The following is a 12,217-nucleotide window of genomic DNA, read 5'->3' as shown; positions in this document are numbered from 1 at the left end:
CCATTACATTCTCTATTCTTATTCTATTCTATTCTATTCTATTCTATTCTATTCTATTCTATTCATATTCCATATTCCATATTCTTTCTATTCATATTCTATTCTATTCTATTCTATTCTATTCTCTATTCTATTCTATTCTATTCTATTCTATTACATTCTATTTCCATTACATTCTCTATTCTATTCTATTCTATTCTATATTCCAATTCATACCATATTCTATTCTATTCTATATTCCATTTCATTCCATATTCTATTCTATTCTATTCTATATTCCTATTCATACCATATTCTATTCTATTCTATTCTATATTCCATTTCATTCCATATTCTATTCTATTCTATTCTATATTCCATTTCATTCCATATTCTATTCTATTCTATTCCTCATTCCAATATTTCATTCTATTCTTTATTCCAATATCTATTCTATTCCTTATTCTATTCTATTCCATATTCTATTCCATTCCATATTCTATTTTATTCTATATTCCATTCCATAGTCTATTCTATTCTATATTCCATTTCATTCCATATTCTATTCTATTCTATTCTATTCTATTCTATTCTATTCTATTCTATTCCTCATTCCCATATTTCATTCTATTCTTTATTCCAATATCTATTCTATTCCTTATTCTATTCCTTATTCTATTCTATTTTATTCCATATTCCATATTCCATATTCCATATTCCATATTCCATATTCTATACTTTATTCTATATTCTATTCTACCTGGGGAGGGGGATTCAATGCTGACCCTACACACACACACACACACACACACACACACACACCAGACTCCGGGAAGAAGCCAAAGAGGAACTGGGAGGAGGCGAAAGGGGGGGGGGGGCTCTAGGAATCTCACTAATCGGGGGGGGGGAGAGGAAAGGTGACTCCGCCCCCCCGGAGCGCCCCGCCCGCCCCACCCACCCGGAGGAATACCTTTGGCCCGGCCCTTCGCGGAGGAGCAGAAGCGACTCGGAGCGCCTGGGGGGAAGCAGGAGAGCGGAGGCGGCGGCGAAGCCCACCCACCCACTCAGCCACCCACTCACCCATCCACCTATCAGCTGCCTCCTGGAGGAGGGTCCCAGGTTGGTATCCCCCCCTTATCTCCAGGGCTGGAAAACGGGGAGGGGGCGATTCCTTCCCCCCCCTCCCGCAAGCTGGATGAGGGTCTGGGGGGGTCTCCTCCAGCCGTCCATGCGGAAAGGGACGAGGATGAAATGTGGGGAGGGGGCTGCCTTTGAGGAAAGCCTTGGGGCTCCGGGTCGGGCAGGGCATTAACGCAATCGGAGGGAACCTCGGAGGTCGTCTAGTCCGACCCCCTGCTTCAGCGGGAGACCCCGACGGAACCATCGCGTTGACGGAGTCGGAAGGGACCTCGGAGGTCGTCTAGTCCGGCCCCCTGCTCCAGCAGGAGACCCTGAGAGAATCAGTTGGTTAACAGAGTCGGGAGGGCCCTCGGAGGTCCTCTAGTCCAGCCCCCTGCTCCAGCAGGAGACCCTGAGAGAAACATAGGGTTAACAGAGTCGGAAGGGACCTCGGAGGTCGTCTAGTCCAGCCCCCTGCTCGAGCAGGAGACCCTCTAACCATGAGGACGGGGGTGGGGGTGGGGGGTGGGGGCGCCAATGAAAAGTAAAGTCTTCAACTCAGGCAAGAAAAAAACCCAAAGGGAGGAAAGAATGGAATGGAAAGGAATAGAATAGAATAGAATAGAATAGAATAGAATAGAATAGAATAGAATAGAATAGAATAGAATAGAATAGAATAAGAAATAAGGAATAGAATAGGATAGGATAGGATAGGATAGGATAGGATAGGATAGGATAGGATAGGATAGGATAGAATAAGAAATAAGGAATAGAATAGAATAGAATAGAATAGAATAGAATAGAATAGAACATAGAATAGCATAGAATAGAATATAGAAAAGGAATAGAATAGAATATAGAAAAGGAATAGAATAGAATAGAATAGAATAGAATAGAATAGAATAGAATAGAATAGAATAGAACAGAATAGAATAGGAAATAAGAATAGAATAGAATGGAATGGGATGGAATAGAATAAAATATAGAAAAGGAATAGAATAGAATAGAATAGAATAGAATAGAATAGAATAGAATAGAATAGAATAGAATAGAATAGAATAGAATAGAATAGAATAAGGAATGGAATATAGAATAGAATATGGAATGGAATGGAATAGAATAGAATAGAATAGAATAGAATATGGAATAGAATATAGAAAAGGAATATAATAGAATAGAGAATTAATAGAATAGAATAGAACAGAACAATAGAATAAAATAGAATAGAATAGAATGGAAGCTGGAAGGGACCTTGGAGGTCTTCTAGTCCAGCCCCCGATTGGGTGAAATCAGGTTTCATAGCAGTAACTGGGATGGGGAATCTCAGAGTCTTACAGACAATCAATTCAATGGGAGCCAGCCAAAAAAAGCCTTAGCAATGCTGACTTGCTTTAAGAGGGGGATTCAGCCAAGATGGCACGAGGGACTAGCACCACTCTACAAAGCTTTAGTAAGGCAACCGGTTTTGTGTGTGTTCGTGTGTGTGTGTGTGTGTGTGTGTGTGTGTGTGTGTGTGTGTGTGTATAAGCTAAGTGTGATGTTCAATTGTTTCTTTTTAAGTATATATATATGTATATTTAATTTTTATAACATTCTTCAGTATTTCGCAAACAGCATATTGTCTGGATTCACGTGTTTAAAAAAAAAACATCCGTAATAATTAGCTTCTATATTTTCCTAATCAATCTGTTCGTTAATAATTTCCTTCTTCAATCTTCTCTTCTCGTTTTTCTAGCCAGTGATAAAATTTCTCCCCTGTTCTGAAGGACACTGTGTCTTCTTTCTCTTTCCTCTGCCATGTCGACCTGTTCATTTCTGCGCTGTCTTAAGATTTACTTGATTAATTCTTCCGCTGTGGGTAGATTTTCATCTTTTCCCCCCGCAATATCGAATGAATGCTACTGTTGCTGTGGACGATACATGTAAAATGAATTCTGTGCATCCTTTCTCACCGTTTCCTATTACTATGCCGAACAAAAAAACAATTCTGGCTTAAAACTTACGTGCTTTTGAATCGTTTTCTCTAACTGTACGTCTGTTTTGGACCAGAATCTTTTCAGCTTTAGGGCACGTCCACCAGATGGGAGAGTAAGTACCTGCAACCAGTTTGGGTCTCCCCCATTACAAACAAAGACACTGAGACTCTAGGAAAAAGCTCAGAGAAGAGCAACAAAGCAGGGGGCTGGACTAGAAGACCTCTAAGACCCCTTCCAGCCCTGTCCTTCTATGATTCTGCAAAGGTCTCCTGCTCGAGCAGGGGGTTGGACTAGAAGACCCCCGTGGTCCCTTCCAGCTTTATTCTGATCGATTGGTTGAGGCGGGCTGGAACTGCAGCGGGATCGGCTGAAGCATCCCCTTTGGGGATCAATGCCCACCTTTTCTGAAGCCACAAAGTGGGTGGGGCAGACAGGGATCAGGATGACTCTGCCTCAAGGTCAGGGGGGCTCTTTTAACCCCCCCTCCAATTCCTGCCTGTATCTTCCGGGGGTGGGGGAGAAAGTTCCTGTCAACATCTGAGCAAGGCCCGTGTCTCCGTTGGCTGAGTCCGTTTCTCTTTTCATGCAGAAATCTTGACATTTCTCCCGCGTGAATCTTCTGGAAATGGCTGGAAGCATCAAAGGTAAGGCCTCCCCCCTGGGGGGTACAGTGGAGAGGGGGGGTCTCACTGTCCTGGGTGGAGGGACAGGCTCTGATTGTTCTGGAACCCAAACTAAGATGCTTTGTAGTTCGGGTCCAGACGGCATAAACTCAACGACAAAATGGTCGTAAAACAAATATTTATTCCAAGGAATTCTTAGCAGAACGTACTTTCTCAAGATGCGTCCGGATGTGTACACTTGTCCATTTTACGTAGGCAAAAACAGTAATTCCTTCATATCAGCTTTAGCGTGGTTGTAGACGCTATCCCTCCATGCATCCCCTGCTGGTTTTACACAAAGGCATGCCTTTACCCAGACACGTAACAGGGGGTCCTGCCATAACTTTGAAACTCCTCCCCCTTAACTGGATAATTGTAGGAGTCACTGAACAGCTAAACTACATTACCCATAAGCCATCTCTTAAGGAGACAGCGCTTAACCTTTAAATGCCAAACATTCTAACATACAGTTCCCAGCTAACTGGCTGGTCCCTCACAGGGATGATGGCTGTACGCTGATGACCGGCTCCCCTTTTGTGTCTCCTCTCCCCTTTGCATTGCAGGGCCCGAACGGAGGATCGTCCTGGTGGGCAAAACCGGCAACGGGAAAAGCGCAACGGGAAACACCATCCTAGGAGCCGACATCTTTAACTTTGGGATGTCCTCTAAGTCGATAACGCAGACGTGCCAGAAAGAGGAGACGTGGTCGAAAGGCCGGAAGATTGTGGTGGTTGATACGCCGGGCTTTTTCGACACCGAGGTCCCCGGGCGGGTAACGGCTGCCGAAGTGAAGAAGTGCGTGAGCATGTGCGTCCCGGGCCCGCACGTCATTCTGCAGGTGATGCGTCCAGGCCGTTTCTCCCAGGAGGAGAAAGACGTGGCCAAGCTGATCAAGGAGATCTTCAGCTTGAACGCCAAGAATTACATGATCACCTTGTTCACCCGGAAAGATGACCTGGAAGGGCAAACCCTGGAGGAATTTCTCTCCAAGGGAGACGCCTCGCTTCGGGAACAGCTGGCCCAGTGCGGGAACCACTACCTGGCTTTCAACAACAAGGCCAAAGGCGAAGAGCGGGAGGAACAGATGGCCGAATTGATGACCATGATTGATGAGCTGGTGGAGAAGAACAAAGGGGCAAATTATTACACGGAGGCCATGATGAAGAAAGACGAAGAGCAGTATAAAGGGAGAAATTACTCCTGGTGTTCTCTTCTCTAACGGACCTACTGGAAGACACGCCGAAGGCAGACATAAACAACTTCAAAGAGATATATGGCTTCTCCTGGTGGTCTTTTCTCTAACGCAGCGGTCCCCAACCCCCGGTCTGTGGACCGGTACTAGACCGGGCCATGCCAGCAACCGGTCCGCAAAAAAAAAAAAAAAAAAAAAGCAAAGCCCCATCTGCGGGATGCAGGCAGCACACAAAACCACGTACTCTCCGGTCCGTGGAAAAATCTGTCTCCACGTAACCGGTCTCTGGTACCCAAAAGATTTGGGACCTCTGCTCTAATGGACACTGGAAAGACTCTCTACTTGATCTTCTGCTCCAAGGGGCCCACTCTGCCCTGCGTTTCCCCCCTTCTGCTCAGAGTTCTAATCCAGCCCAAGACGCCGAGTCCGAGATTCGTGGCGGAGTCACCCTGAGCCGATTCCTTCTGCCGAGAACCCAGTTTCTCCCTTCAGACGACAGGGCCTGGGAAGTTCCTGCCCTCAATCGGCCCCACAGCCTATATCTCCACCATCCTGAATCCAGGTCCTTCTGGAAGGACACTCCGTTTGGGGCTTCCCACCCATCAGTCCTTCAAGGTAGACCAGACCAGGAAACTGCCATCACAAGGAATATTAAAGCTCGGCTTGATTCGATATAGAGAATACCAGCAGAATCCTGAAAGTGGTCTCTCCTTTGTTCCCGCTGACACCAAAGCACATCCAGACGATGGAGCCTTGAGCTTCTTTCTCACCCCTTCCTGTTTTCCTGGGGTGAATTCATGTTTTCCTAACAGCTGCCATGTATTTTTTTTGGGACTTCCCCATCTCTCAATCCTTTGAGGTAGACCAGGCCGAGAAACCCCCGACATAAGAAATGTTAGACTTTATTGGTACCATAGTAGTAGAATCTTGAAAACGTCTCCCGTTCGTTCCCGCTGGCACCAAAGAATATCAAGACAAGGCAGCCTTCAGCTTTTTTCTCACCCATTCCTGTTTTCCTGGGGTGAATTCATGTTTTCCTAACAGCTGCCACATATTTTCTTTGGGACTTCCCCATCTGTCAATCCTTTGAGGTAGACCAGGCTGAGAAACCCCTGACATAAGAAATGTTAGACTTTATTGGTATCGTAGTAGCAGAATCTTGAAAACGTCTCCCATTCATTCCCGCTGGCACCAAAGAATATCAAGACAAGGCAGCCTTGAGCTTCTTTCTCACCCGTTCCTGTTTTCCTGGGGTGAATTCATGTTTCTTCTTTTTCTTTCAACCTCAAAGTAAGTCTGTCCGTTTCCACACATTGTAGTATTTTTTAAATTACTCCTTCCTCTGGTGGTATTTCTTCATTTTTTTCCCCAGTGTTGTGCGAATATGATTCTTGCTGCCGTTATCCCATGTGGAATCAAGGATACACGTTGTTTCTCTCATTATCTATATAAATAAAAATGTTCGTTTGTTCAAAATCCTAAATCTCCGAAAGTTCTTCACCGATTGCTTTGAAATTTGGACACAATGTTGCATTCAAATACGTGCGTGTTTGTATATACCTATAGTATATAGAAGTCACACCTGTGACAGGTAAAATGTGCTTTTTTGCAAAACAGGTAAAAACAGCCTTTTTTGGAAAAACAGCGCCATCTGTTGGACGTAATCTCTACATCTGCACACACAATGGAACAACAAAAAATGTTGTATACCCACAAGCATGATGAAATTAAACATATTACAAAGGTGTGCATTCTCCTTTCTTTCTTGAGCCACAGCAACGCGTGGCTGGGTACAGCTACTGCTAATAAAAATGAATAATAAAATAATTAATAATAAAAGTTCAGGTTTAAAAAATGTACATGTTTTCCCAACCACTTTTCTAGCCGAGTGTGTATTTTCATCCGATACCCCTTTGCTTTTAACACACGTCCACCACACTCGATAATGTGTACCTGACTAATGCCGTCAAACTTGGGACTTAGTTTAACAAGTGGCTGGAGAAAAGAAGAAAGAATTAGGAATTAAATTTGCATTACTGAAGGATAAACTCAGACATAAACTCTGGATCGCCCACCTGATCGCCGACGTCCGAGAATGGATATGGCACAAGAAGAAGAAAAAACTCAGACAACACGTTTGTGGAATAAGTACTACTGAATTGTATGAAAAATGAATAAAAACTTTAAAAAAAAACAGAACAAAGAACATCAAGGCAGGGCAGCCTTGAGCTTCTTTCTCACCCGTTCCTGTTTTCCCGGGGTGATTTCACGTTTTCCTTATACGGCTGCCACGTGTGTCCTGCAAGGCCGTCTCTGTACTCTTCCATGCCACCTTCCAATGCCTAATGGGGACTCACGAGCGAAATAAAGTCTGTTTCAGCCTGAAACCTTCTTATTAAATCTCTTCCTCGCTCAGGAATGAGGCCATGGGTTTTGGGGGAGATTGGCCGGGTAGGTCCCCTCAGCTGAGCCAGCTCCATGCAGCAACGCGCTCACAAAGCAGAGGGGAAGAGGTACAGGGAACGAGGGGTCAGAATGGAGGGTCTCCCTCGAAAGCTTTCAGCCTCCGACCTCTAAAAGGCTCCAAGGGCCACAGGGGGCCCTGCTGATGGGATTCTGACAAATCTCTTGAGGACGACTTGGAGAGTGGATCTGTAGGACTTTGAGGCCAGAGACTTCCCCCCTCTGCCAAACGGAGAATAGCAGGGGGAAAAAAAACAGAACAACCACAGAGTTGGAAGGAACCTCTGGAGGTCTTCTAGTCCAGCCCCCCCTTCAAGCAGGAGACCCTAGACCACAGGTCGGCAACCTGCGGCTCCGGAGCTGCATGCGGCTCTTTGAGTCTTCCCCTGTGGCTCCCAGCCTCCTCTGCCATTTGCAGAGAGAGACAGAGACAGAGAGAGGCAATTGTGCTTCCCTGCTTCTCTCTCTCTCTCTCTCTCTGTGTGTGTGTGTGTAAAAGAGTGCACTTGCAGTGTTCTCCGAGGAGCTGAAAAGCTTACTGGGCGGGGCTCCTCCCTTTGCTGCGTCTCTGCAGGAAGCAGGAAGGGCAGGAGAGAGCTAGCTAGCCCAGCTATGCTGACTCAGGAATTCTGGGAGTTGAAGTCCATGAGTCATAAAAGAGCCGAGTTGCCTACCCCTGAGCTTGTTGGAGAACAGCTTGAAGCCAGCTTGCCAGGTGAGCAGCAGATAGGAGAGAGGGAGAGGGGAAAGAGAAAGAGAGAGAGAGAAAGAGAGAGGGAGGGAGGGAGAGAGAGAGAGAGAGACCCTTTTGATATCTAAAATGTAGATAACACTGCATATATCCTTTTTTACCTGTGTGTGTATGTATGTGTGTGTGTATGTATATGTGTATGTGTGTGTGTATGTATGTATATATATACACACACACACACACACATACATACACACACACAAACACAGACACACATAGACACACACACACACATACACCTATAATAAAGGTAAAAAAGGATATATGCAGTGTTATCTTCATTTTAAATATCAAAGGGGTTTTGCGGCTCCCAGTGTTTTGTTTTTGATGGGAAATGGGACCAAGTGGCTCTTTGAGTGTTTTGGATTGCCTACCCCTGCCCTAGACCATTTCATACAAGTTGGCTGTCCAACTACTACTTAAAAGCCTCCAGTCATGGAGCAACCAGAACGTCTGGTGGCGAGCGGTTCCACCGGTTACACTGTCCTCGCTGTTAGGAAGTTTCTTGCTTATTCCAGGTTGCTTCTCTGCTGGATGAGTTTCCACCTGTCGTTTCTTGTTCTGCCCTCTGGTGCTTTGGAGGATAGGTGGAACACCCCCCTTTTTTGGGGGGGGAGCCCTCCAAATACTGGAATGCTGTTATCACGTCCTCCCCCAATCCTTCTTTCTCCAGATTGGCCATTCCCAAATCCTGCAACCGTCCATCGTACGTTTTAGCCCCCGGGCCGTTCATCTTTTCAATTACTCTTCTCTTCTCCCTCTTTCTGGAATCTCGGCCCTTTTTTGTGTGTGTCTGATGTGAGGGACCAAAAAGTGGATGCAAGGTTTTTTTTTTCCTGCCGGCCGGACTGGAGGAGATTTCCCTGGATGGTTTTCCTTCGGAGGAAGAGAGACACCCGAACCCGTTTCCCCTCTGAGCTGAGCGGAGGCTTTTGGGGTCCCCCCCAGGCCTGGGCTTCGGGATCCATTTGCAAAGGGGGGGACTGAAAGTCACCTCACTTGGAGCTGTTCCCCATGGCCGAGTCCTCAGCCAGGACCGCCTGACCTCCTTGCTCAGACCCCTCCCATCCTGCCCCTCCCCTTCTGCTCTGCCTCTGCCCCCCCACCCCTTCCAATTGCCTGGCAGAGTCCTTAGCCTGGCTGCCCCCCCCTTGTGTCCTGCCTCAGATCAGAAGGTCTTCTTGCCAAGGCCGGCCCGGCTACAGCCCTCAATCCACCCTCTATAGCAGTGGTTCTCACCCTGTGGGTCGGGACCCCATTTGGGGTCGAACGACCATTTCACAGGGGTCACCAAACAATGCAGTCCGCCATTTTTTCCCCCTTTTCCTTAGCTGTGCTACTCCCTTTTATTCTACTGGCTTTTGAAAGCCAATAGAATAGACTCTCTTGAATAGAGTCTAATTCTATTGGCTTTCAAAAGCCAATAGGAATTGTCCAGGCTGTCTCTGCCCTGCTGAGCCCACCAAAAGCCCCAGTCTGCAAACGGTGCTGCACCAGTTGAGTAGTCCTCAACTTACGACCAGTTGAGTAGTCCTCGACTTACGACCGGTTGGGGGGTTGTGTCATTAAAAAGGTTGAGAACCACTGCTCTATAGCCCCATCTGGATGATCTTATCCCCACCCTAGCCCTGCACTCTGCCCTAAGTCATATTCCACAGACTAGGGGTGGGATAACCAAACAGGGAGGGAGGAATCCATGGCCCAAGTGTGAATCTGGGTCCCCAGCAGCTCCACCAGCCCTAGAAGAGCTCCTGGACCGCGTCCCCCCAGAAGGCTGGGAACAGTGAACCTTCATAAGCAGGTGAGCACTTCCTGGATCCCAGGTACAAACGGCCATAAAATGCACCTGGGGCTTTCTCCAGGTTCAACCTGATGGCACACAGAGTTTTGTGACTTAGAAGCCAGTCATCTGTTTCCAGTGCTTTTCTGAATTCAATTGCTGCTTGACTGGCTAACGCAGTGGTTCTCAACCTTTTTAATGCCATGACCCCCCCAACCAGTTGTAAGTTGAGGACTACTCAACCGGTCGTAAGTCGAGGACTACTCAACTGGTGCAGCACCGTTTGCAGAATGGGACTTTTGGTGGGCTCAGCAGGGCAGAGACAGCCTGGACAATTCCTATTGGCTTTTGAAAGCCAATAGAATTAGACTCTATTCAAGAGAGTCTATTCTATGGGCTTTCAAAAGCCAATAGAATAAAAGGGAGTAGCACAGCTAAGGAAAAGGGGGGAAAAATGGTGGACTGCGTTGTTTGGCGACCCCCGTGAAATGGTCGTTCGACCCCAAATGGGGTCCCGACCCACAGGTTGAGAACCACTGAGCTAATGGTTTTTGTAGTTTGGCTTGTGCTCAGGTAGTCACTCGTGCGGCCAGCTGTGTTTCTGGCATGAGGGGTTTATTTTATGCCGGGTCGGGTTCTATTGTATTGTGGCATTCTGGACAGCGAGTGTCTGCCAGGAAATTCTCTCCCCCCCCCACCCGGTAGGTGTTTTATGGTGAAATTGAACTGATGGAAGTGTTGCGACTACTGGGCTTGTTTAGGTGTGGGTTTTCGCGGGGGGGGGGGTGTCTTTAGCGCTTCCAGATTCTTGTGGTCGGTCCATACCTGGAAGGGAATTTTGTTCCCCTCCAGAAAGTGCCGCCAAGTGAGAAGAGCCCATCTTACTGCGTAAGCCTCCTTTTCCCAGACCGCCCACCTCTGTTCAGTTTCGGCGAGTTTTCTTAAAGTGTATGCGGTGAGATGGCCTCTTCTCACTTTGTTTAATGTCAGGGCCCCTTCAATACATCATCCTAAGGAAGTAGAACTCATGGAAGCAGTTTCTTCCAAAAGGAGCTTTTATTAGGAGAAGTTGATAGCAAGCAGAATAGACAGGATCTGTGGGTTTCCCGCTCAGATCGAAAGGTTAAAGTGTCCCAAGCAAAACCCCACCCCATAGTTCATCCGGTCAGGTCAAACAAGCCAATCCCCAGGTGTTAACCTCCATTGTGGGGAAAAAGGAGATAACATCAGGCCGTCTCCGGGCTGCAGCGATGTTTTGTCGGCTTTTCGCTGCGAGCACGGAGATAAACCAGTTGCGGGAGGTACATTCCTTTCTTCTCCCCCCCCCCCATTACTAGCTGACAACAATGGGGAGAGAAAGTTCACCGAAGAATTATGCAGAAACAGCAAAGTGTTACTTTGTAGCGATAGGGGAAGTCAAGGCAATAACCTGCAAGGATTCCCCCCTCCCCTTCAGGGGTATGGCAGAACCCAGGAAGAGAAGAGAGTGAGGTTTGGGTTAGGAAGAGGAAATGGGCCCATTAAGATATGGGTTCTGATAAGATATGGGTCTCTCCCCCTGCCATCTGTTCCTCGGTTTCCCTTTTGTAGCTTATCAAAGATTAAACCTTGCGATTTCTCCAGAGCTGATTGGCGGGTGGCCAGCAGAGGAGGGAGGGGTCCCAGGGCCCCATGGTCCACCAGCCCTAGAAGAGCTTTGCCCCCTCCCAGAAGGCGAGGAACTGTGAACCTTCAGGTGAGCCGTTGATGGTTCCCAAGTACAAACAGGGCCATAAAATGCAGGCACACCTGGGACTTTGTCCAGGCTCAGCCAGGGACAAGGTGTGTCTCTCCACCTGTCATCTGTTCTTCGATTTTCTTTTTGTAGCTTATCAAATATTAAACCTTGCGATTTCTCCGAAGCCGATCGGCGTGTGGCCAACAGAAGAGGGAGAGACCCCTGGGTCCGGGTCACAGTCCAGCCTTTCTTTTGTTTTTCACAATCTTTGCCCACTTTCACCTCACGTGACTTTTTGTGCAGAGGATCTGCTCCCTGTTTTATCAATTATTTCTCTCAGCTGTCAACTGCGCCCCAGAGTTCATTCGGCTTGGGGTGGGGGCCGGTTTAGACGCCCTGGTCTGCCCCCTCCACCCCCCACTCCAGCACCAGGGAAGATGGCCAGGGTGGCTGATTGTGACATGTCATGGATTCTGTCCCTCCAATTCTGGCGGTGGGAATGAGGCATCCTTCCTCATTCTCCGTCAATCAGCCGAAAGAATATTGAGGCTGCGGTGAAAAGAATGTCCGGCTGTTGG

At 47.2% G+C, this 12,217-nt stretch overlaps 1 protein-coding gene across 2 annotated transcripts; it reads left to right on the top strand.

Moving 5' to 3' along the window:
• Positions 1-962: 962 nt before the first annotated feature.
• Positions 963-6,404, top strand: LOC120309900 (GTPase IMAP family member 7-like). 2 transcript variants are annotated; one of them, XM_039347591.1, is made up of 3 exons: positions 963-1,098; positions 3,664-3,718; positions 4,300-6,404. In XM_039347591.1, the coding sequence occupies exons 2-3, from the start codon at positions 3,700-3,702 to the stop codon at positions 4,953-4,955; spliced, it is 675 nt and encodes a 224-aa protein (XP_039203525.1). In that variant the 5' UTR covers positions 963-1,098; positions 3,664-3,699; the 3' UTR covers positions 4,956-6,404. The 2 variants fall into 2 exon arrangements, with proteins under 2 accessions (XP_039203525.1, XP_039203526.1); XM_039347592.1 differs by lacking the exon at positions 963-1,098 and adding an exon at positions 2,688-3,186.
• Positions 6,405-12,217: the final 5,813 nt, after the last annotated feature.

Source organism: Crotalus tigris, unplaced genomic scaffold (genome assembly GCF_016545835.1).
Source record: "Crotalus tigris isolate CLP2741 ecotype Arizona unplaced genomic scaffold, ASM1654583v1 scf7180000018092.420879, whole genome shotgun sequence".
NCBI classification, from domain to species: Eukaryota; Metazoa; Chordata; class Lepidosauria; order Squamata; family Viperidae; genus Crotalus; species Crotalus tigris.
Note: the sequence above shows the minus strand (reverse complement) of the source record. Positions and strands in the feature narration are given on the sequence as shown.